Below are 26880 nucleotides of genomic sequence, written 5' to 3'. Positions count from 1 at the left end.
AATCCTTAAATTAAGCAAGAACCAGACCATGAAAAAGTCTTTGCAAAGAGCTTTTCTTGCTTTGCTTTAAAATTTTCTATTACAGAGTTATACACTAAAAACATTATTGAGTTTAACTTACATAGCTCATGCTTTTAAAATTAGCTAATACTGAATTTTTATATGCATAATTCTTTTCCTTAATGATTTCACATGATTTCTAGAAGCTGCTGTCAACTCCTGAGTAACCTGTTTACAGTGACTCTTAGCTCTACAAACGTGAGAAAACATAAACACTTTATATTTATAGGAAAGCAAAATTATTTTTGGAGTTACTTAACCTACAATACTTGCTAATAAAAGAAAGTACCTCCAAAATCATTTAAGGAGTTGTTAAAATAACTCAGTACTAGGAACATGCTTCTGTTGAAATAACCTTACAGTACAATTTAGATATTAACCTTCTGTGAAGACTGTAGCTACTGAATCTATCCCCAGCTTAGCACAGAACTTGGCACTCAGTACATATTTCTTAGTGTTTAGTTTCTTGGTTTCTTCATTTTTTCTAGTATTTCCTTTAATGGATTATTTGTAGCTTGTAATGTTTCCTGATGTAAGTTTCTTAATCTTAGAGAACACATTTGAAAATAAGCGTAATAAGATTTCGGAGGTTTCTGAAAAAGTCTGAACTACTTCAGACTGCATATAATCTGACTTTGTAAAAATCATCATTTCTTTTTAAAAAAGACCAGTGAATGAAGATCTACGACTGAAAAAACCTGATTGTTAGTGGGTATTTTAGTTATATACTTAGCAACTCTGCCCTGTCATCTACTGGAAGGCCTAATTATCAGAATCATAAACATAATGTTTACTGATTTAAAAACAACTTTGCCAAAAGCCAATTTGAGAACATGATTTCAAATGACTGACTAGGAAATCTTGCTAAAGGAGGCATATGATAAAGTATAATATGCAGAAATAAAAGCCAGTTGTTTTTATCACTTAGGATCACACGAAGAAGCAGAAGTAGTCAAGTTTCCCAGGGAGAAAAGATCCAGAAAAAGGTAAATACTATGGGACAACATATACTTCAATTCAAACACTTTTAGGAACTTCAAAAAATAACTTAAAGATTTTTTAAAATGCCTTTCAAAGTCTTTCATGTATGTCTATCAGTTATGTTTAGAGAGCGTACTTGAAATATTAAAGTATTGTAACATATGCTTTTGTTAATTCATTTATTCAAGAAACACTAAGTGTATGCTATAATACGTCAGTAACTATAAAGCAATAGAGATGCAAAAAATAAACAAGTCATAGCCCCTCTTCAGAGTACGCACAATCTAGTTGGTGGAAGAGACATAAAACTACCAGAATCCTGAACCATATAAACGTTTTTATTTACTTATTTATTTATAGAGACAGAGTCTCACTTTATCGCCCTCGGTAGAGTGCCATAGCATCACAGCTCACAGCAACCTCAAATTCCTAGGCTTAGGCAATTCTCGTCTCAGCCTCCCGAGTAGCTGGGACTACAGGCGCCCACCACAACACCCGGCTATTTTTTGTTGCAGGGCCAGGTTTGAACCTGCCACCCTTGGTATATGGGGTCGGTGCCCCACTCACTAAGTCACAGATGCTGCCCCTGTATAAACGTTTTTAATAATGAAAAATTTTAAATATAGATAAAAGTAAAAGAGTTCAATGAACTCTAATTTCTCATCACCCTGATTCAAAAATTAAAATTTTACATTTGTTTATCTCATCCCTTTTCTCTATTGACATATTTTAAAGCAAATCCCAGGCATATCCTTTTATCTTTATATACATGAAGTATGCATTTCTGAAACAACATGCACATTTTCCTTACATAATAATAACAATTTTAACATACCTAAAATAATTAAAACAATACTCTGGTATCTATTACCAGTTTACAATCAAGTTCCAACTGTCTCAAAAATGTCTTTACAGTGTAGTTTGTTCTTATTAAAGTCCAAACAATATTCACGCAATTAATGTGACTGTTATCCATAATAAATAAATAATATAAAACTGTAGACCATGTCTAGAAAGCTTCAGAAAAGCAATGAAAATTTTGTTAGGATTGCAATATACTACAAAATACACTCTTTTGAGTATTTCCTCTTATAGGATGAAAAAAGGTTAACGAGTTCTTAGATTCTTAATTTTGAGATCCAGGTACGGGCTTTGTTTCTCCTACTGCTTTCCTTACACAAGTCCTTTACCTTTCTCAGATCTCAGTTTCCTCAAAAACAAAACGAGAGGACTTATGTGAAGCTAACAAGTATTAAAATATCTCAGAGTATCTTGTATTTCATACCTGATGAGCTCGACAAATTAAGTCTAAATCATGACGATTCAGAAATTTACTGACAACATCAGCTCCAAAAGTGAAGGAAACACCGCGATCATTTTCTCCCCATCCTTGCACATCTTTATCCGGGTCAGACCACAGCAAATCACAGAGCAAACCTTAAAAAGAAATACAAAAGTGAGAAAAAAAACCCCAAATCTGCAGTATATCTATGTTACATTTCAATTCCTCTTTGTCCTCTTACCCTTTTATAAACAGTGACAATCAATTGTCCAAGTATCCCAGACCACCTAATTTACTTTATTAAAGTAACCATACAAATATAACCTTGCCTGGCCTCTTAATCTTCCCTTTCTACACATAGGAAATATGTATATGGCATACACTTAGCACAAAAATATATGAAAAAGTAACTTTTGAATATAGTTTCTGCATATCAGTAACCAATCCTGCAGCATTTCCTGAACAGTTCATCCCTTCCTTACAGAGTTACACTGTTTCTGGGCGGTGTGGCATACAGTCTATGCCACTATTCTACTTTATTTTATCCTAAACCAGTAACATGCCAGAGCTTTTTAATAAGTTTTTATATTGGGTAGTATATTTGGCTATCCCCATTTAATTTTTTTCTTCAATAGATGTCTTGGTTACTTTGATCCTTTGTTCTATCACATAAACTTCAGAATCAGCATGTGTAATTCCATGAAAAAGTCAAATGTGGTATTACTGGAATTGCATTTCATTTATAGATCACTTTTTGAGAACACTTTCTACTGAGACCACAAGGACTATTTCAAAAAATGCATAGTAGTAAAATCAAATCAGATCCTCATATTTGGTAATGTTTTGGGCCTAGGAAAAGAGGTTGGGTAAAAATATTTATTTGGGTATCTTCATCATATTAATAGTAGTGAAAATCTTACAAGGGACTAAGACTACCTTGGGAATACAAATTGAGAATATCAGTAAATGAACTCGGAGGAATCAAGTATTTAAGGGGCGAGGAGAGGAAGGGAAATGAGCAAAAATTATTGACAAAGAATGGTGAAAGCAAAGGAAGTGGTGAGTATAGTAAAGGAATCCTGAAAGGGGAAAGAATTATCTAGAAATAGAAAAAGGTTAAGTCTCAAATACCATAACAAGTGAAGTAGGATAGGACAAAGACCAAACATGCGCCACTTATTAGATAATCAGACCTCAATGAAAGCAGGTTCTTAATGCTCGAGGGCAAGAGAGTGGGTAAAAAAAAAACAACAGTGAGATTGAGGGGGAGGTAGATGTTAAGAGTATAATATTCAGTAATTTCCTAAGAACTACTGTGCTAAAGGGAAGATAGTTTTTATAAAATGAGTCAGTTTTAAGGTTTTTTTTTTTTTTGGTAAAGAATCCACTGAAGTTCACAACATAGCTTAGCAGAAAAGGACATTTTAATTTTCCCTTATAGTATAGTTTGTCTTGATAGGGGAATTATCTAAAACTCTTTGTAAAATAATGGCAATGTACTCTTAATTTCTGTCATTGATATATCCTAAGTTCCTTCTATGTTAAGAAATTAACCAGCACACAAAAACCTACTGGGATCATCTCAATTCATAAGCCCTTTCTGATGAAGTTGACTCTTTAAAACACATACACATCTTTTCTGGTCTGTTTCCAGAAACGAAGAAGTGAACGAAAGCCAAGGTGTTAAGAATCTGTAACTTCAGTGTGACAATAAAATTGTATAAAATCAGAATATAGTTTCTTTAAATTTAGAAAATGTGATAGTATGCATACATAAAACAATAATGATTGTAACAGCAATCTGGAATTCTTTAATTTTAATGGAGTCAAGATAAGAATTTCAGAGTCAAGATTCAACGTGTAATGAGTAACCATCACTGTCAATTAGGCTATCGTTTTTAACAAATGCATTAATTTATTAAGTAAATTTCGGAAGGCTGCAGTGAATTTCAAAGATCAAAATAAACATTTTTAGCACCTCAGAAACTTCTCATTAAAATATGCTGAAAATAGAAATCTAACCAAGTCACCTTTGAAACTTATACCTGAACTGTAAATAGAAACTATAAATAACCAGAAATATATATTTATATTGTACCTTATTTTAAAACAGCATTTAAAATAAAACGCTATTTTATTTAAATACTAGTTTCTATTAAGTCAAATATAATCTATAATTACAATCAAAATCTGTGGTAAAATGTACATTTTCCTTTTTTTTTCTGTAGAGACATAGTCTCACTTTATCGCCCTCAGTAGAGTGCTGTGGCATCACATAGCGACCTCTCACTCCTGGGCCTAGGCGATTCTCCTGCCTCAGCCTGCCAAGTAGCTGGGACCACAGGTGGCCCACCATAATGCCCGGCTATTTTTTTGTTGCAGTTTGGCCGGGGCTGGGTTTGAACTTATCCCCCCTCGGTATATGGGGTCGGCACCCTACCCACTGAGCCATAGGCGTCACCCCACATTTTCCTTTCTATACCTGACACAAATAAGTTGTGTATTTACATGAGTAAGCTGTGAAACTACTTATTACATGTAGTGTTCTGAGATGGCCTACTGACATCAGAAGATCTATAAAACTACTTGTAATAGCCATGAGAAGTGTTTAGGGTAATATTATCAGATTTTCAAGTACACGGAGCAATCCAATAACACTTGAAAACACGTGACCAATGTATGCTCCTAAGCCTGATTCAGAGGCTTAGCCATGTTTTGCTCAGGCACTTGTCCATAAATATTTTTTAATGCTTAGCTGTCTATAGGATGGTTGAATCTTAAAGAGTGTGAAATGAATTTAGTGACTAATCCAATACTTACTTGATAAATAATTCATTCCCCTTTCCAAAATTACGAATAAACAATCCTCTTATTAGTAAACTATTCTTTGCTTTTATTCATACAGTCATGATCCTAATAAATAGATCATATGCCACCAGACAACCCCCACTGTTAACATATTTAAGTTTGCTGAGAACTGATAAATACATAAAGAGTGGATATGATCACACAAATATCAATAAGACAATCCAAAAAGGTAAATGTTTTTATAAAGAAGTTTTTGAAACTGGGTGCAGTGGCTCACACCTATAACCCTAGCACTCTGGGAGGCCAAGGCGGGTGGATTACTGAAACTCAGGAATTCGAAACCAGCCTGACTAAGCAAGAGCAACTCTCTAGTAAACATAGGAAAAAAAACCTAGCCATGTGTTGTGGTGGGCATCTATAGTTCCCGCTACTCAAGAGGCTGAGGCAAGATCTCTTGAGCCAAAGAGTTTGAGGTTGCTGTGAGCTGTGACACCAAAGCACTCAAAAACAAAGTCTTTGGGGGCCTGACAAGGTGGCTCATATCTGTAACCCTAGCACACTCTGGGAGGCCAAGGCAGGTAGATTGCCTGAGCTTAGGAATTCAAGATCAGCCTGAGCAAAAGCAAGATCCAGTCTCTACTAAAACCAGAAAAATAACTAGCTGGGCCTTATGGCAGGCACCTGTAATCTTAGCTACTAAGGAGGCTGAGGCAAGAGGATAGCTTGAGCCTATGAGTTTGAGATTGCTGTCAGCTAATGTCACTTCACTCTAGCCTGGGGGGTTGGGGGGGAATGGAGAGAGATGGGGAGAGATGGGGCGGTGGAGAGACTGTCTCAAGAAAAAGAAAAAAAAAAAAAGGCTTTGGTAGAAATAGGGAATGAGCAATTTTGCTTATGTTAATGTTTTTAATAGCAGGAAAGCACGATATAATAAAAATACATTTAGTCTTTGTACCTGTTTTGTCCTGATACAGAGCTCCTAAAACCCCTGCCATTTCCTGGAAGGTAAGTATCTCTTTTGTTATTTATAATAAGACCCTTTCTACCACATCAGAGTCTATGGTACAAAGCCCTGACTCATCATGGGGCTACTAGATAGCTTCATGACAGGCAATGGTAATCAGAAAGATCAAACATATGAATAGAGGGTAGAAATTTTTACCCCTTTCCTTTGGGAAATTAAGTTCTATTAAAAAAAAAACAAAACAAAAACCTCTCGAACAAGATTTGGGGGGCTTCTGGGTTTGTGAGCACACTGATGTACTGGGAAGACAGCATGCTCAGAAAGAGCAGAAATGTCTGGGCTACGCCCTTTCCCCAGCTCCAATACCACCTCCCATGTATTTCTTTCATTTAGCTGTTCTTGAGTTTTATCCTTTATAATAAACAGTAAATGTAAACAAAGCACTTGAGGAGATGGGTTGTGGGAATCTCAAAGGGGCTAGCACCTGAAGTGGGGTGAGTCTTATGGAATAGAGCCCTTAATCTATAAAGACCATGTTAACTTTGAGAATTAGTGTCAAAACTGAATAGGACACCCAGTTAGTGTCAAAGAATTGGTTGTGGTGTGGAAAAACCATACTCATTTGATACAAGAAAACGCACCACAAAAAAGTATTGATATTTTAAGCAAAAGATGAACTGAGGAAGCAGGGTAACTTAACTATATATTCAATAGGTCTTCATGATGTTTTATGATATGAATGTAACAATCAGACACCTTAGAACGTACTGGTGTTTACATGTGAGTAATAACATTTTAAAGCCAACAGAAAAGTTAGGGTAAGTGGCAAATGCATCTATCATTTATTTTGTAAAGTTACAAAAGGCTCATTTGTTAATCAATACATTTTATCCTCAACTGGAACTTACTTGCTTTTGTTTGATCTTGCTTAACAAAAGTTGTTCCTAATGTCTGAAGATAAATTTTCATAATTTTTTCTATACATTTTATCCTCAACTGGAACTTACTTTCTTTTGTTTGATCTTGCTTTAACAAGAATTGTTCCTAATATCTAATTTTCATAATTTTGTCTCACAAATTTTCATGTATTTTAATTTTCATAAAATTGACCATGTATCTCTAAAATTTAAACCAGATGTGCCTGTAGTGGCAGCTACTTGGGAGGCTAAGGCAGGAGGACTTCCTGAGCCCAGGAGTTCAAGTCCAGTCTGGGCAACAGATCCTGTCTCCAAATTCAAAAAGCTCTAAAAATTTGAAATCTAAATGATACAGAAAAAAAACAGAGAACTACATAATTTAAAAGAAGGTAACAGTATCCTTGCCTAAGAAGGAAAGGTAGATTATTAGAAAACTTTTTATTAAATTTAACAAGTGTCTAAAAACATAACCAATGCCAATATGAATGAGGAGATTTAATAAACAGCAATGTATAAGGTATCAACAACAAAATCTTTTTTGTGGTCAAACAAGTTTGGCAGAACCATGTAATTACGGTTATAAATAGAATTTCCAAGTTCTGCATTTTGGGAAACGATTAGCACAAAGTGATTTACTGTAAATAATCTTTAGGTAGCTTATATTTATGACTACAAAAAAAGAGCTCCATATGTTATGTAAGCCAATCCTACTTTCAATAAATATTAAAGAGATTCAAATATACCAACATTTCAAACAATAATTACTTAAATTTCTCTACATACTTACCTGTATCAGGAACATCAGTAGGTCTCATAATTCTCCGAATCTGCTCCATAGACTGCAGGTCTGGTGACAGTCCTATAAAAAAAAGATGAGACACAGTCTCAGTATCTAAACAATTTTAATAAAAAAGCTATTAATCAAAATAGATTCACTATGTGAAATTAAGATACTTAAAAGTGGCTGGGTGTGGTGGCTCATGCCTATAATCCTCCCACTCTGAGAGGCTAAGGTGGGTAGACTGCCTAAGCTTAGGAGTTCAAGACCAGCCTGAACAAAAGTGAGACCCAATACTCTACTAATAGAAAAACTAGCTGGGCCAGGCATGATGGTTCACACCTGTAATCCTAGCACTCTGGAAGGTCAAGGCGGGTGGACTACCCTGAGCTCAGAGGTTCAAGACCAGCCTGAGTCAGAGTGAGACCCCCACCTCTACCCAAAAAAAAAAAAAAAAAAAAAGCCAGGTAACAGCTACTTGGGAGGCTGAGTCAAGAAAATTGCTTCAGCCCAAGAGTTGGAGGTTGCTGTGAGATATCATGCCATGGCACTCTACTGAGGGCCACTAAGTGAGACTCTGTCTCAATAAAAAAATAAATAAAAGAAATAAAAACAAAACCTTCAAACTAAGACAAGTGAAAGTCAATTGAAAACAAAATTCAAAATTCAAAAAAAAGAGAAGAAAAATTAGATGGGTGTTGTGGCAGACACCTATAGTCCCAGTTACTCAGGAGGCTGAGACAAGAGAATTGCTTGAACCCACAAGTTTGAGTTTGCTGTGAGCTATGACACCATAGCACTCTATCCACGGCACAGAGTGAGACTCTGTCTCAAAAAAAAAAAAAATAAATAAATAAATAAATAAAAGTATTCCTTTTAATGTTATCGTTTTGTTTTTTTTTTTGTAGAGACAGAGTCTCACTGTACCCCCCTCGGTAGAGTGCCGTGGCATCACACAGCTCACAGCAACCTCCAACTCCTGGGCTTACGCGATTCTCTTGCCTCAGCCTCCCGAGCAGCTGGGACTACAGGCGCCCACCACAACGCCCGGCTATTTTTTTGTTGCAGTTTGGCCGGGGCTGGGTCCGAACCCGCCACCCTCGGCATATGGGGCCGGCGCCTTACTCACTGAGCCACAGGCGCCGCCCAATTATCTTAAAGGTTAACATATTGGGTTACTATAAATCCCCCTGATAAAATACAGTATTATGATTATGTCATCGTCTCGATTTTTCCCTACTAGGAAAATCAAATTCCACCACTCTTTCCAATCATTCCATGCCCTTCACAGGAATAAACTTAAGTGCAATGCAAGCCTTCCTACCACTTTTGTCACTTCTTCCCACCCTAATCTTAAACATTTTACCTTCCAAACTAAAATGACTCCCTTGATCCCCTAAGACCTTCTCCCCTGCCCCACTCCAACATGTTCATCATCTTCATGAAGGCATAAATGGCTGATCAGAAGGATGAATAAGAAAAAGCACATAAAAAGTACTCTGGAATCATTAAAGTGGTACATAAACATTAGCTATTATAACTTGTAGGCAATCTAAGTAACATCACAAGGAATGAATCTAAATGTTCATGTTCCATGCTGCTACATTTCTGTCTTTAGCTATACTAATGTGCAAGACTACAATTCCTTCAATGTTTACTATCTATTGGAAAACATGTTTCAATTAATATAGGAAATTACGTTCTGCCAGAAAATAAACTATTTACTACCTCAGGCCTAGGCAAGTGCATCTATCTTTTCAGTGTTTTCCTACTTTAATTCTTCTTATATATTGATGAAAAACTAATTTTCTTACATTATTTTCATTAATTACTTCCCTGTACAAAGACGCAACATGGTTAAATCATTCAACAAACTCATGTGTTCAATATTCCAATCTCTGTTATCTGATCCCAACATTCTCCAATATGTACTTGACATTATAGTTGGGCAGTCTTTGCACATTTCCTAAACCAGACAGACAATATATAAAGACTGTCTTAAATCCTTTTCACTCCTCCAAAGTCTATCTGTTCTTTAAATCCCATGTCTCGGCACAAATTTGCCCAGTAATTTTTTCCCTTTTATGACTTATCATAATAATTACTGTCTTGTAAGTATTATCTTAGAAGTATCTTAAATCCATTTTATTACTTATCTGTTTCACAAATATAATTTATCAGTAGGTTTGTATATTTTTCAGATGACTAGATAATACACCACTTTTTTGTTGCACCTTGTCAAGTGCTAGACACGTTAATTTTTTAAATGTACTTTTACATATTCAAACTTATTAAGTCATATATAGAATTTAATATGCTAGCAAAAAATTGTTTTTAGCACTAAAGGAGACATATTGTATGAAGCCTAGAACTCTTGATAATGTGTGAATACTGAACTCAACTATATTTAGATTCTGATGAAAGGCACTGAATATGGGCAGGAAAATGATCCTCTCATTTTTACTGATAGCAGCAGGATCTTTCTTTTTTTTTTTTTTTTTTTTTTTATTGTTGGGGATTCATTGAGGGTACAATAAGCCAGTTACACTGATTGCAATTGTTAGGTAAAGTCCCTCTTGCAATCATGTCTTGCCCCCATAAAATGTGACACACACTAAGGCCCCACCCTCCTCCCTCCATCCCTCTTTCTGCTTCCCCCCCCCATAACCTTAATTGTCATTAATTGTCCTCATATCAAGATTGAGTACATAGGATTCATGCTTCTCCATTTTTGTGATGCTTTACTAAGAATAATGTCTTCCACTTCCATCCAGGTTAATACGAAGGATGTAAAGTCTCCATTTTTTTTAATGGCTGAATAGTATTCCATGGTAGACATATACCACAGCTTGTTAATCCATTCCTGGGTTGGTGGGCATTTAGGCTGTTTCCACATTTTGGCAATGGTAAATTGAGCTGCAATAAATAGTCTAGCAGCAGGATCTTTCCGTCAAAACTGGAGGCAAAAGAAAAATACTTTTCCAAACAAAACTCTACTTATCTTCTTTATATGTGAAACTCCAAAACCAAGTGTTACATTTTCATTCATAAATAATTATAAATTTCTAATTATTAAAAGATGTTTTACCCATGTTTAAAAGTTTTAATCACTTAAGTGTTCACACAAACACTACTTTATTTCTCCATAGCACCTTCATTACGTAGATCTCTTCTGAATATAAGAACAATACAAAAACCTCATTAACATAAATTTACTAGTCTACCTCCATGACAACAGAAGATCTTCTCATCCACAATGGCGGCTATAGGCAGACAGTTAAAACAATCAGTGAAGGTCTTCCACAATTTAATATTAAACCTTCGTTTGCCTATAAAAGGAAAAAGTAGATAAAATAAAAAATCTGAAACTGTTCTCTCATTAGTTATCTCAAAGATATGAATGATTTCAATTTTCTTCTTTATGCACATTTAGCACTTTGCTTTTCTATGATGTACAAGTGTTATTTATATACTTTTATAAAGGTAATAAACATCGTCTTCAGTTACAAACACTTCAAAGACTGTGGTAGTGTTTTATGAAATAAACACAACAATTTTTGCCTTTTAAGATTACTGTACTGGGTGGCGCCTGTGGCTTACTGGGTAAGGAGCCGTCCCCATATACTGAGGGTGGTGGGTTCAATCCCAGCCCCGGGCAAACTGCAACCAAAAAATAGCCAGGCATTGTGGTGGGCACCTGTAATCCCAGCTACTCAGAAGGCTGAGGCAAGAGAATCGCCTAAGCCCAAGGATCTGGAGGTTGCGGTGAGCTATGACATCACAGCACTCTGCCAAGGGCTAATAAGTGAGACTCTGTCTCAAAAAGAAAAAGGTTACTGTACTATAGCAATTTTGAAATAGGCCATTAGTTCATTTTCCCTCCTTCAATATGTGCACAAATACCTAGCTAAATAAGTAAGAGAAATGAAAGGGTGCCTCTAGGGTGGCAGGTTCAAACCTGGCCCCAGCCAAACTGCAAAAAAAAAAAAAAAAAAAAGTTGGGTGTTGTGGTGGGCACCTGTAGTCCCAGCTGAGACTGGGAAGGCTGAGGCAAGAGAATCTGTTTTACTTGGATACTTTACTAGGTAAACTAATTAATAAAGGGACTCTTCGGTCCAGTAAGGTGCAATCAATCTTAAACAACATAATGGAGAAGACCAAGGAAACAATTTAATTAGTAATATATTTTTCAGTTTCAGCTTCCTTTTCCTGGTCCTATGCTTGATAGATTATATTTTGATAAAAATCAAAATTATATTTTGATTGTATTTTGATAAATAGATTATATTTTGATAAGGAACTGAAACAAAAAGAACTCATTCGAACCAGAAAATTATCAGGAAATGTTTTCATTAATTATTTTTCTTAGTTTTTATTTTTACTTACATTCATCATAGAATCCATAAATGCGATTGATGCTAGCACACTCATGGTTTCCTCTTAAGAGAAAGAAGTTCTCTGGATATTTAATTTTATAAGCCAATAGCAAACAAATGGTTTCCAAAGACTGCTTTCCTCTATCCACATAATCTCCTAAGAAAAGATAGTTGGCTTCTGGTGGGAAACCTCCATATTCAAATAATCTCAGTAAATCTGTATACTGTCCGTGAATATCTCCTAAAAATAAAAAAAAATCAGGTTTAGAAAAATGGGTGACTGCTGCAACTTCTATGAAATGGTTCCCAATGTTCATACCCCACGAAAACCCTTACTCTGGAGTGAGGGCTATACCTAGTGACTTGCTTCTAACAAATAAGATACAGTAAAAGTGAAGTGGGCAGTCACTCCCAAGATTAGATTACACAATATAGTAACTTCTATCTTGCTTGTACTCTCTCACCTTCCATGCTCAATGATGAAACGAGCTGTCTTCTTTTTTTTTTTTTGTAGAGACAGAGTCTCACGTACTGCCCTCGGGTAGAGTGCCGTGGTGTTACACGGCTCACAGCAACCTCTAACTCTTGGGCTTACGTGATTCTCTTGCCTCAGCCTCCCGAGCAGCTGGGACTACAGGCGCGCGCCACAACGCCCGGCTGAAACGAACTGTCTTCTGAAGAAGCTCATGTAGCGCAGAACTGAGGGAGGCCTCTGGCCAACAGCTAATTTGGAACTGAGGCCCTGAGTCCATCAAGCCCATAAGGACTCCTTCCACAGCTGAACCTTCAGATAACTGCAGCCCCAGAACACACCTTGATTGGAGCCTTGTGTGAGAGACCCAGAACCAGAAGACCTGCTAAGCTGCATACCCAAATTCCTGACCCGTAGAAACTGTGAGATGGCAAATTAATATTGTTGTAAGTCACAAAGTTTTGGTGTAATTTGTTATACAACAACAGGCAACTAATAGTTACTCTTATTATCTGGTAGTTTAACTTGCGTCATACTTTTTTTATGCCAAACACTGAGACACATAATAAGAACTTAGAAATACATAGTAGACAACTTCTCTTATCTTCAAGTTATTTCTATATTATAGCATTTTAAAGAATATTTTTTAAAGAATACTTCAAATCATTTTAAGGTCAACTACAAATAATCTTAAACTACATGTGCCACATTTAAATTCATAGAGGGGATTATTTCCCCAAAATTCCAACTACTACCTCTTAATTAAAGGTGCGATACTCAAAATACTTAGAGAGCACACTGATACTCTGCAAGTTACGTGGTATGAATGTGCATCACTAACAAACATGCAGGAGAAAAAAAAATTTGCATATGGCAAACTATCCTTGTTTGAGCAAAAGCTGATGCTAAATCCATGAAAGTTTTATCATCAACACTAATAACCAACACAAAGAATATAAGCATTATCAAACTAAAAGCTAGCTAGTGTGTTACCTTTACATTATTTCTTCATGTTATACAAACCACAAAGAATATAAGCATTATCCAACTAAAAGCTAGCTAGTGTGTTACATTATTTACATTATTTCTTCATGTTATACAAACTACTTTCTTTGCAACAATTTTTCTGGTTATAACACTTAAGGTCGTAAGTTTTTGCTTTTGGCAAAAGCCACTATAAGACTTAAAAGAACAAATACAAGTTATAAAATAATATAATCTTCAAAATAAATTTAACCTATCACAATAAAGCCAAAAGACCACTGCCATACTTACCCCTAAAATTCTGTAAAACTGTTTGTTCTAACCAGTATAGTAAAATGCCCATTTCTATATATTCCTGGCAACACTAAATATAAATCTTTTGACATTTTTTTGGTAACCTGATTAGCATTGGGGATTTGCTTTAAATTGCATTTCACTAATTACCAGTGAGGCTAAGAGGCTTATGTTTATCAGGCATTAAATCCATCTCTTCCTATTTTTTATTTTTGTATTATTTTGTCTTTTTCTTATTTATTTCTAAGAACTATTCATGTATTATGAATAGCAATCTTTTTATCTATTGCACATGCAGCAAATATCTTGTCTATAACATTTTTATGAAAGTTTAAATTTTTACTTTATTTTATTTAATAAAATCTACTGATCTCTTTAATAAAAAAATCTTCAAAAATGTTTTCTCTAATCATCCTTAATTAAATATGGTAGCAAAAACATGATTCAAACGAGTCGTTTCCATTTCCACTATCCATTTACATACCACAAATTTTCAGTGGCGCTTCCAATTCCAAAAGAATAGGCTGGCTGAGAAAGATCTCCCGAGACTTGATACATAAGCCCCGAACTTCTGCTTCAGTCATCTGCACGATCTTTCCTGGACGACATCCTCGTACTGACAGATAGACAGATATAGTTAGATCAATAAATAAACAAGATAGTTTCCTAAAATTTATTAATAAAATAATAATCCTTTCAAAAGAGCCATGCCCTTATACTTAGTCCTCTATTAAGTATAAATAAGGTTATTTTTGGCTTCTGTCTGTTTTTGCTGGTTCCTGAGGAGGCTACTCTAGTCTGCTGCCAATGAACTACAATCCTCTTCTTTGCTCTCCAGTGGCCAACCTGAGGCTTAACAGCCCCAAAGAACTAAAAGGTTTCAGGGACAGTGCCCTTTAGGGTCAGCCTTACTTTGTTATCTTGTGTTCTAATAGGATGCTAGAACAGTATCATTAAGAACAAGTGGCTATGAAGCAAGGGAGATTAAAAAGTAATTGTCAGTAGGTGATTTAGCTTCACACAATTCCTTACAATATTATTAGCAATCTTAAGATTTCAGTAACTACTACCTCTATTTCCTGATCAAAACAAATGTAAAAAAAAAATCAGCTATTTATTGGATGTTAATATCATTATATTCAAAATAGGGCATTATATTAAAACCTGTAACAGCTGTTCAGATGAAGTTTTTTTTTTTTTTTTTTGCAAAAATGAGCAATAAAATTACATGGTTTCCAGTAACTTCTGGGCTAGAACGGAGTAGAATGGTGCCATGGAGGAAGAAGAAAGTTCCCTATCTGTCCTACTAAACTGAACCTGTAATCATTTTGTCTTATTCTCATCTCCACTGGTTCTATCCCTAACTATACTGCTTAAGCTCTCATTTAACCTTAATTGAAATGGCATTTAAAAGAGAAAACAGAGTTCTGTATACCACTAATCCTTCCCATTAAGCCCACACATTTCTTGTTAAAAACGGCTATTATTCCTTTGTCAGGTCAAGGACAGGCTTTAAAATCAGGCCCCTACATGCGAAAGCTATATATTCCATTACTGCCATTACTCTGTTAATAACAGAAGTACTGAGATGAAAGAGACAGAGACAACGCTCAAACGTGCTTTAGCAAATACTCCAATTTCATTTGAGTATCCCTGAAACTCAAATCAGTGGTCAGCAGAACCGCTTTTATTACAGAAACTTAACAGAGCTTTTACTCTACACTGGCTCTCAAAACATCAATTACCTACTGATGCATACTTGAACTTTTCTAAGACCAAAAAGGACATCTAGCTGTGTACTTTCCATTAAATTTCAATAATACTAGCTTAGATTCAGGAACAATTCTTAAGAACTTAGCATTAGTTTTAAAAATGTGGGAAATTTTAGCTAAAGAAAAAAAAAAATAGCAGCTTGGCACCCATAGCACAGTGGTTACTGAGCATATAGCTCAGTGCATGAGGCTGGCAGGTTTGAGCCTGGCCTGGGCCAGCTGAACAACAGTGACAACTGCAACAAGAAAACAGCCGGGCGTTGTGGCAGGTGCCTGTAGTCCCACCTACTTGGGAGGCCGAGGCAAGAGAATCACTTAAGCCTAAGAGTTGGAGGTGGCTGTGAGCTGTGACGCCACAGCACTCTACCGAGGGCAACATAATGAGACTGTCTCAAAAAAACAAAAAAAGCATTCACCTACAAGTATAGTTATCTCCGATTGCTTTCAGATGACAAATATACAGCAACAAGTGATGACAGCAAAACCTCTGTAGTTGACCACCTCCTTAAGTGGACCTAGTTTTCATAGACTGGACGTGCACCGCACGTACTCAGTGGAAGACTGACCACCTCTGTAAGTTGTATCTTGAACACTTGACCAGTTAAGTCCACTCTATGCCAAGGGATAGAACGTGTGGGCTTTGCCCCTTAGTTGTATTATTTTTTTTTAGTATAAGTTCTTTTCTCATGTTTTATTATTATCGCATGTTGAATTAGGCCTAACATCCTATCATTTATCATGTGTTACAGAAGATATTTTCAATGTGAAGCTCTGCTCTGAATTACAGGCATATCCTATAATTACTGAAAAATTTTTACAGTTAATCAAGACATGATGGCCCAGAGGAAAGAACTCAAAAAGCTGACACTGAGAAGGTTGATCTACATTTTCTGGAAAGCAGCAGCCAAAGAAAGATGACAGAACATTTTAGCATTAGGAAGACTATGCTGGCAACATCCAACATAGCTTCATCGACTTCATCAAGGGAAGATTTTCTCTTTTTCCATTATGGGTCTCACCAAGTACCCATGTTTACATTTTTGGATATTGCTAACATGGTCTTGCTACTCAAAAGTCATGCTCCTGTATGTACTCCCAGATTTCTAAGAGCCCTTCAAATTTCTCACCGTTTCTCACCCTGCATATCCTTAGTGTTAACCATTTTGCTTGGTGCACAGTGGTAGTCACTAAAATTTTAATTTACACTTCCCTGATGACTAATGTTGTTGAGTACCTTTTCATATGCCCGATTTAGCCATTATCTTTAAAAGGATATCTCACCATTATGTTTAAAAAGGAAGAAATCAGGGTGTGACTTGTAACATAAGGCAGAGAGACTGCTATAACATCATCTATGATTGTATCCCATCATCTATCCCAGTATTTAGATATATGAGCTTACATATAACCATCTCATTGGATTATAAAGACATTATAATTGACATACTTAATTAGGTACAAATTCACATCATTTCATTTTCACTCCTGCACTCTTGTAAAAGCTAGGCACTGTGATCTTGCTTTGGTTATTTAATCTTTCTATTGTTGTACAGTGGCGATAATAATCCTTTCTAATTCATGGTGCGCAGTGGTATTCACTGAAATTTTAATTTACATTTCCCTGATGACTAATGTTGTTGAGTACCTTTTCATATGCCCAATTTGGCCATTTAGATGTCCTTTTGTGGGCAAGTTTGTTTTGTTTTTGGTTCATTTTTTTAAACTATATTGTCTTTTTCCCATTTCTTAGTTCTGTCTTTTCATAAACAGAACTTTGTATATGAATGAATTCAAAATTAAAATAATCTGGATTAATTTTAATCAATCTTTTCTTTTTTTTAGTTAGTGCTTTTTGTATCTTGTTCAAGAAATCTTCGCCTTCTCTAAGGATATTATCTTAATGTTACCTTCAGGGTATTCAACCCACAGCCTGTGGGCTACATGCAGATTATATGAGGACACTTTTTGCTTATCTGTAGTCGTGGGTATCATGAAAATTATGAACAGACTTTCTTGTGCTCATCAGCTTTTGTTAATGTCCATATATTTAATGTATGGTCCAAGACAACTCACTCTCTTTCCAATATGGTGCAGATAAACAGAAGGTTGGACACTCCTAATCCCTTTCATTCTACACTCTATCTCAAGTTAATTTTATGTATGTTTTGAGGTAAAGATCAAGCCTTTAAAAAAAAAAAAAAATTATTTCATTTTCCTTCTGCCTCAGCCTCCAAATGGCTGGGACTGCAGGTTCATACAGCACATCCAGCTAAGGTCAAGGTTTTTTTTTTTGAGACAGAGTCTCACTTTGTCACCCTGTGTTGAGTACTGTGTTGTCATAGCTCACAGCAACCTCAAACTCTTGGGCTCAGGTGATCCTTTTGCCTCAGCCTTCCAAGTAGCTGGACTATAGGCACCCATCACAGTGCCTGGCTAATTTTTCTATTTTTTAGTAGAAATGGGGGTCTCGCTTTTCCTCAGGCTGGTCTCCAACTCCTGAGCTCAAGTGATCTTCCCCCTTCAGCTTCTCAGAGTGAGCCACCGAGCCTGTCCTCAATATGCTTTTAAATTTGCTTTATGGTACTGCATATGGTACATATTAGTAAATGTTTCATAAATACTTGAAAGTCATACACACGCTGCAGTTGTTGAGTAAAGTGTTCCATGTGTGTCAACTAAGTTTGACTGTGCAGTTCAAATCTTCCATATCCTTGCTGATTTTTTCCTGTTTTATTTTACCGACAGAGGTGCATTAATCTAGTAATCTGGTTGTGGTTTTGTCTATTTTAATGTTTTCATTTTGTCAACCTTTCCTTTTTGTGTTTTAGACCTGTATTATCATTATTAGATACACAAAATTTAAAGATATTTTGCTGTTAGAAAAGTGATTCTTAAGCCCAAGGGTTTGAGGTTGCTGTGTGCTGTGATGCTACAGCACTCTACCGAGGGTGACATACTGATACTGTCTCCAAAAAAGGGGGGAAAAGAGAGATATATATATATATATATATATCTTGCTGTTGAATTTATCACTTTAGATTATGCAAAGCCCTTCTTTACCTCTAGTGTTACCTAGGGGTCTTACAACTTTTTCCAACATAAATATAGCCAATCATTTGGTCAACGTGTACATGTACATTTTTCTTTTCCCCATTTTTTTGCTTCCTCTGACTTAAAATGTCTCTTGTAAGCAGTATATAGTTAGGTCTTCTGAGGTTTGCCCCAATTTTAATGTTTGCTCCTTTAACATTTAGTATAATTACTAGCAAAGTTAGGTTTAAATCTTCCAAACTTTGTCCCAATTTTAATGTTTGCTCCTTTTATATTTAGTATAATTACTAGCAAAGTTGGATTTAAACATTCTGACCTGCCATTTGTTTTCTGTTTATCCCATCTGTTCTTTTACTCCCTTCTCCTTTTTTGCATTTCTCTGGAGTAATTAATTATTTTTCCATTTTCTTCTCTATTAGCTTTGTAGTTATATATCCCATTTTCTTCACTTAGAGGTTGAGATTACAAATGCATTCCAGCCTTTTGTTCTACAGTTGTTATTCCACATATTTTATTTTACTGAGAAAGTCTCACCCTGTCGTCCTGGATAGACTGCCGTAGCATCATAGCTCACAGCAACCTCAAACCCTTGGGCTCAAGTGATCCTCTTCCCTCAGTATCCTGAGTAGCTAGAAGTAGCTGGGACTACAGGAGGCTGACATGACATCCAGCTAGTTTTTTTTTTTTTTTACATTTAGTAGGCAGCAGGTGTCCCACTCTTGCTCAGTCTGCTCTCAAACTCCTGAGCTCAAGCAATCCATCTGCGTTGGCCTCCCAAAGTGCTAAGATTACAGGTGTAAGCCATTGCGCCTGGCCTTTTCCCACATATTTTAAACCCCTTAAGCCAAAGATCATTTTAAAATCAAAATTTTTATTTACTCCCATTTATCCTTACTGTTGTTCATTTCTTCCTGAAGTTATTTTTATCTGGTATAATTTTCTTTCAAAATGAAGAACTTCCCTTAATATTTTCTAGTGCTAGGCTACTGGCAATAAATTCTCCTAGCTTTAGTTCGTCTTTATTTTGCCTTCACTTTTGAAGGACACGCTTACTGGATTTAGAATTCTAAGTTAACATTTTTCTTTCAGCATTTGAAAGAAATCATTCTATTGTGTTCTGGCTTTCATAGTTTCAGGTGAGAGATGAGCCATTATTATTATTATTACTATTATTGTTGTTCCCTGAAGGTAATACCTGCTTTTTTTCTGGAAACTTATAAGATTTTCTGTTTCATTTCTAGCAGTTAAGTCTATGATGGGTTCCAATATGGTTTTCCTTGCATTGTCTGTGCTTTGATAACCTTTCTCAGTTTTTGGAAAATTATTTGTCAGTATTTCCCCTATTCCATTGTATATGTCTTCTTTTTCTTGGACTTCTATTATATTATACATATTAAATATAGTATGTGTGTCCCACAGGTTTCTCATGCTCTTTTCTGTATTTTTCCTCCTTTTTATTTTCATACTCAGCAACGGATAACTAGGTAATTTCTACTGAACTCGTTTCTTTTTGCTATTGTTTTTTTGTCAATTAAGTCCTGTTAGTATCTCCTATAATATTTTGCTGAATGGGTACTGGATTATAGATTAAAAATTATAAATGTTCTTCCTTTAAAGAAGGCTGTTCAATTGGCAGCAGTAATGATTAGAAGTGACTCAATCACATTTTCCTGAGGCTAGTCTATTTCAGTTTTGCCCTCAACCTTAAGAGTGGCCATGATGGGGTCTCAATGAAAAACTCAGGTATAATAAGGCTCCTCTAATTTGGGAGGGTTTCAACTTCAATTTTAGCTTCTTTGGTGCTAGGGAGATGCCAAAATGTTTGCTCAGATCTTTAGCCTACCAGCTGTTTTCTGCTGGGTTGCTTAGAATCATCTCTTGTATGTGTGTACTTCTGAGGTCAGTCAATGGCTTCAGAGACCTGATTGCAGATTTACAGGTTAGAATCTCCTTAGAGATTCCCTCCTTTCCCTGATTTAAATTTCAACTTCTTTAGTGGCCCCACACTTGCATCTTTCCTTCTTTGCCCACAATGTCACTTTTTGTTTGGATTCTATTCCCCTCTACCAAAAACTAGGAAATGCTTCCAGAAAAAAGCCAAGGTGTGTGCGGTGAGCTCACACTGTGAGCTTCCCTTCTATCAAAGATCAAAACCACTCAACTCTCTGTCCTGGCTGCTCTTCAACAATGGAATACCTGCTCAAGTAAGAACAGAGAGGCACATAAGAGGTAATTAATGGGTACACACTAGAAATTAAGATTACATAAAGATTTTTGATGGCTGGGAGTGGTGGCCAGGCCTGTAATCCTAGCATTCTGAGAATGACGGGAGGATCACTTGAGCTCAGGAGCGCAAGACCAGTCTAAGCAAGTGCCAGATCCTGTCTCTACTAAAAACAGAAAAAAAGTAGCCAGGTGTTATGGCAGGCACTTGTAGTCCAGCTGCTTAGGAGGATGATACAGGAGGATTATTTGAACCCAAGAGTTTGAGGTTGCTGTGAGCTGGAGGCTGATGCCTTGGCACTCTAGCCTGGGCAACAAAGTGAGACTGTATTTTAAAAAAAAAAGAAAGAAAGAACATCAAGGAACACCTTCCAAAGGACTAGACACCACAGGCCCTAATCCATTATTTTATTTGACCTTATCTGTCATACAACTTTGGTAGGAGCACCAAGGTTTCCTGACTCCTAATAAGGTAATCTTTCTACAATCATGTTTACATCAAAAGGCAGAAAAACTACAGCTCAGTAAACTAAGGCCTAAGGCTGAAATCTGGCCCAATGCCAGTGTTTGTACGGCTCATGACCAAGAATGATTTTTATGTTTTTTAAATGACTGGGAAAAAGCAAAATAAAAGAGACTCTGTGACACATAAAAATTATACGAAATTCTAATTTCAGTGACAATAAAGTTGTACTGAAACACAACCACTTTCATTCGTTTATATATTACCAATGGGGGCTCTTCTGGCATAATGGCGGAGTTGAATATCTGGGAGAGAGATTACATGTGGCACTCTCATTGCTTTACCTTGCCTTTTGGCAATGTAAACTAACATTATAGAGATGCAGTTATAACTTGGTAGCACCTTTAGTGTCCTGCTTATTGCTGTACCATGACATTTTATTTTACTTTTATTGCCAGTGCACACTCATTATGTCAAAGCAAGAAAAGTAGACTTTGGATGCTGTGCTTTCGAGATATAATAGAGGGGGCTGGGTGCAGTGCTCACTGTAATCCTAGCACTCTGGGAGGCCAAGGCAGGGGGATTGCTTGAGCTCAGGTGTTCGAGACCGGCCTAATCAAGAGCAAGAACCCATCTTTGCTACAATTAGATGGGTGTTGTGGCAGATGCCTGTAGTCCCAGCCACCGGGGAGGCTGAGGCCCAAGGACTTTGAGGTTGCTATGAGCCAGGCTTGACGCCAGCCATATGGCAGAGACTCTATCTCAAAAAAGAAAAAAGAAAGAAAAGAGGGTAGATTATTTTGTCATATAACTGTTAGTCATTGTGTTTATTATGCAATAGCTATGTCCATAGCTATGTTAAAAATTTTATTTTTTTAGAAATAGAGTCTCACTTTATCGCCCTTGGTAGAGTGCCGTGGCATCACAGCTCACAGCAACCTCTAAACTCCTGGGCTTAGGTGATTCTCTTGCCTCAGCTATAAGTGCCCAACACAATGCGGAGCTATTTTTTGTTGCAGTTTGGCCGTGGCCATGTTCGAACCCGCCACCCTTGGTATATGGGGCCAGCACCCTACCCACTGAGCCGCAGGTGCTGCCCCCCAAAATAATATTTTTTGACATGGGCCAAGCATGGTGGCTCATGCCTGTAATCCTAGCACTCTAGGAGGCCAAGGCAGGTGAATTGCTTGAGCTATCGAGTTCAAGACCAGCCTGAGCAAAAGCTTGAGCCTGAGGTGGAGGTTATTGTGAGCTATGACGCCACAGCACTCTACCCAGGGTGACAGCTTGAGAGTCTAAAAAAAAAAAAAAAAAATATATATATATATATATGTATATGTATGTATATATCATGATGACTGACCAGAGTGAGCAGTCATGATATTCCCAATTCATCAGAAAGCAATGGTCAGAAAAAATTTTAAATTAAATATCATCACAGCAGAAAATGAACCTGCAACTAAAGTTTCCACACGGCTCATTTGTTAGCAAAGTGAGGTAAGTCATTTGATAATGGTGGGTTAAGTAAATCATGTTCAATTAGAGAAATTTAAGAAATGTGTCCTGAGGCAATAAAATTTTTAAAAACTATTAGCTTTTCTGTAAGAACAATGCTTTAAGACTTGAGAGCCGTTGGGAGTAACAATAACAAAAATGGTTTTGGTAATTTTTCTGGTCTCTCGTTGGCAGATGTTACCAACAATTCTAAGTTCTTATTCAAGGAGCTGTTGCTAATTTGAAGTGACTGAAAAGTTAGCCTGTATGAATAAGTCTGGATGGAACTACAGGCAGAATATTTTCTTTTTTGTTTGTTTTTTTTTTTTTTTTGAGACAGAGACACTATGTTGCCCTCCATAGAGTGCTATGAGGTCACAGCTCACAGCAACCTCCAACTCTTAGGCTTAAGAGACTGTCTTACTTCAGCCTCCCAGTAGCTGGGGCTACAGGCACCTGCCACAATGCCTGGGTATTTTTTTGTTGCAGTTGTCATTGCTGTTTACCAGGCCTGGGCCAGCTTTGAACCCACCTGCCTCGGTGTATATGGCTGATGCCCTAACCACTGAGCTACGGTGCCAAGCCAGGCAGAATATTTTTAAAGAAGCTGAAAAAAACTAATTTAGCACAACCTGTAGTGGAATCTGCTAAGCTATGTCACAACATGTGCTGCAGAAATAAAAACTTAGTTGGACAATTTTACAAAGCTTATGAACATGTAATGTGTTTTAAGTCTATGATGCAGTTACACTATGGAAAAAATCTTTTTTTTTTTTCTTTTTTTTGGAGACAGAGTCTCACTCTGTCACCTTTGGTAGAGTGCCGTGGAATCATAGCACACAGGAACCTCAAACTCCTGGGCTTAAGCAATTCTCTTGCCTCAGCCTCCCACTTTGCTGCCACCGGCACCCACCACAACACCCAGTTATTTTTTAGAGACGAGGTCTCATTCTAGCAGTGGGCATCATTTGCTCTCATAAATTTAATCACTGTCAGTTTCATAAATATTTGTTAGTAATAAAAGCTGAATATCCTGATTTACCCCACCACAAAGGATTTCAATGGCTTAGCAATGACAGTTTTATTGTGATTTTATTGAGCTCAGGGCAGATACTGAAATTTTCTAAACAAGAGCCACCTTCAATCTACTATTTCCAAACACAGAATAATTCCAGAAATGAGATTTTGCTGCAAACCTGATAATGTTTCTTAATAAATTCAATCAAAAAGTACAAGAAAAAATATATATATACTTGAATGTGAAACTTTTATTGTATGATAAGTCACTTCGACAACAATTAATACTGTCCAAATCACAAGCAACAAGTGAGATCTTCATTCTCACACAGATTTGCAGCAGATACATTTTCCAACATCAACCCTATAGCATTCTTTGGATCTTGACTCAAGCACACAAAAAAATTTCCATATATCAAAATCCATTTAACTGTGCATTCAAGGAGCTTTCACCTAACCCTCCATTCAAAGTGATTAATCTGCAATGTGATGACATGTCAAAAGGCAAATATCAACAGAACTGTATAAATGCTTTCCAAGTAATGAATACGCTCAACTAAAATCATATGCTTTTGGACTAATATTACTATTTGGCAGTACATACCTATCTGTGTAAAGACATCTTCTAAGATAAAATACATAAAATCTCATTGCAGAGCAACATCAACAAACACATGCAATCAATTTTGATGACAAAGAACACTAAGTAGGAACCTCAATTAAGCACATTACCCTCTCCCAAAAGAATCCTATTATTCTCTTGATTACAAAAAAGTGTACTCAAGCATTATATTTCAAATTTTGATTTGTGTAAACATTTTTCCAGTGCAGGTCTTTTAAATTATAAAGGGTATGTGATATAGTATAGGTGTCTATTTGTGTTGTGTACAAACGAAATTTTCTTTTTTACCAACCAACTGGCTTCTCTAGAACAGAAAAGATGGCAAGATTAAAAAATAACAAAAACAAGACAAAACTAATTCTACCACCTATGCCTCAGGCAATCTTAGTAATTTTCATTAACCAAAAGATGTTTTTTTTCATTCTCACTCTACCTCTCCCCCATTGCATACTAATTTAAATGGCAAAGTTAATTTAAATCTGGACTAATTTTTTCTTCCTGGCAACTTCTCCATATTCAGTACAGAAGTCTGCCTTTAAGCAACAAAAATGAAAAGTAAAATTTCTACAATTTGCTAAAATGTGGAATTTTGGTTTTAAATGAAAGCATTAAGCAGTTGCCACACTTTCAATTCACCTTAAGTCTGTCTAATGGGAATAATTAATGTGGACTGAGAGCCCAGATGGTATTGAGGGGCTCTGTACAAAAAATAGCCAGGCGTTGCGGCGGGCGCCTGTAGTCCAGCTACTACGGAGGCTGAGGCAAGAGAATCACCTAAGCCCAGGAGTTGGAGGTTGCTGTGAGCTGTGATGTCACCGCACTCTACTGAGGGTGATAAAGTGAGACTCTGTCTCTAAAAAAAAAAATAATAATATTTTTCTGGTAAGTCTCATGGCTTTCATGAATTCTCAAAAAGGTCTGTGATTTACCATACGTAAAAATAATTCCAGGTATACTAGTAAACAAATATCAGGTATAATGAGAAAAGCTTAGAAGAAAAATAACAGATACAGGTGATGGCTAGACATTTCAAGAATCCAAGGAGGATGGTTATTTTCACTGTTGACATCTGCAGTGACAGTGCTAAAGTAATGGTGGGTAAAACTGCTAACATCTCAGCTCTTATCAAGTCAGTGCCATCAAATTGTAATGGTAGTCACGGTGCTGTTCACTGTCATGAACTTGCAGTGAAACACAAACAGGCAGATTCACTGAAGAATGGCACAGTGGCTCACGCCTGTAATCCCAGCACTCTCGGAGGCTGAGGTGTGTGGATCACCTGAACTCGTGAGTTGGAGACCAGCCTGAGCCACAACAAGACCACATCGTCCCAGGTACTTGGGAGGCTGAGGCAAGGTGATCACTTGAGCCCAAGAGTTTGAGGTTGCTGTGAGTTAAGACGCCACAGCACTTTACCCAGGGCAAAAAAGTGAGACTCCATCTCAAAAAAAAAAAAAAAAAAAAAAAATGAATGCCATTGGCAAAGCAATAAAAATGATCAGTTTTATTAAATCTCAATCTTTGAATATATATCTTTTAATATTCTATATGACAAAATGGAAATTACATATAGAGCACTTCTGTTGCATACCAGAGTAGTTATCACAGTAGTCTTTGTCACAAAGAAAAGCATTTGTGTGACTCCTTCAGTTCCATGAGGAGCTAGCCACTTTCCCATACAACACCGTTTTTACTGGAAAGCATAGCTGACAAACTAGTTATTCAGACCTAGATATTTAACAGATACTCTTAAATAGGAGCAAAATCAGCCTGTCATTTCAAGAAAGACAACAGACAATATGTGTTGCCAATGATAAAACTGAAATTTCCAAATAAAAATTAAAATTTTGGAAACTTTGTCTCCAGCACCATGAAATCTGATAGTTTCTCCATATTTAAAGACTCTTCCAACAAGAGCTTACTATAATATTAACAATGTCATTTTTTGATAATGTATTACATAATAAGATGTGTCAACATTTGGACATCTGAAGAACTCAGATGAACCAGTATTTTCTAAATGACCAATGCATGTTACAAATTCATGTGTAAGGTCCACTCAAAGTACAAGCCAAGATCACTGAACCTTAACGTAGGAGAATGAAAAAATTCACTGACACCACTTTAGACTCTGCATTACAACTAACCTTTAAAAAATGGCTATTGTGTAGTGCCTGTGGCTCAGTGAGTAGGGTGCTGGCCCCATGTACTGAGGGTGGTGAGTTTGGACCCAACCCTGGCCAAACTGCAACAATAAAAAAAAAATTAATTTAAAAAATGGCTGTTAATGGGCGGCGCCTGTGGCTCAGTCGGTAGGGCGCC

General features: G+C 36.5%; 1 protein-coding gene across 1 annotated transcript in view; it reads right to left on the bottom strand.

Annotated features, from left to right (window-relative positions):
* PPP1CB (protein phosphatase 1 catalytic subunit beta) overlaps window positions 1-26880 on the bottom strand; it is a 43254-nt gene that overhangs the window by 5387 nt on the left and 10987 nt on the right. The window contains exons 3-7 of the mRNA XM_053587089.1: window positions 14401-14532; window positions 12177-12407; window positions 11015-11119; window positions 7800-7871; window positions 2327-2478 (exon numbers count right to left, since the gene is read on the bottom strand). Of these exons, the coding sequence (XP_053443064.1) occupies window positions 2327-2478; window positions 7800-7871; window positions 11015-11119; window positions 12177-12407; window positions 14401-14532 (692 nt within the window). The remainder of the gene's footprint in view (window positions 1-2326; window positions 2479-7799; window positions 7872-11014; window positions 11120-12176; window positions 12408-14400; window positions 14533-26880) is intronic.

Source organism: Nycticebus coucang, chromosome 4 (genome assembly GCF_027406575.1).
Source record: "Nycticebus coucang isolate mNycCou1 chromosome 4, mNycCou1.pri, whole genome shotgun sequence".
Taxonomy (NCBI): Eukaryota; Metazoa; Chordata; class Mammalia; order Primates; family Lorisidae; genus Nycticebus; species Nycticebus coucang.
This window is presented reverse-complemented; position numbering and strand designations above follow the sequence as displayed.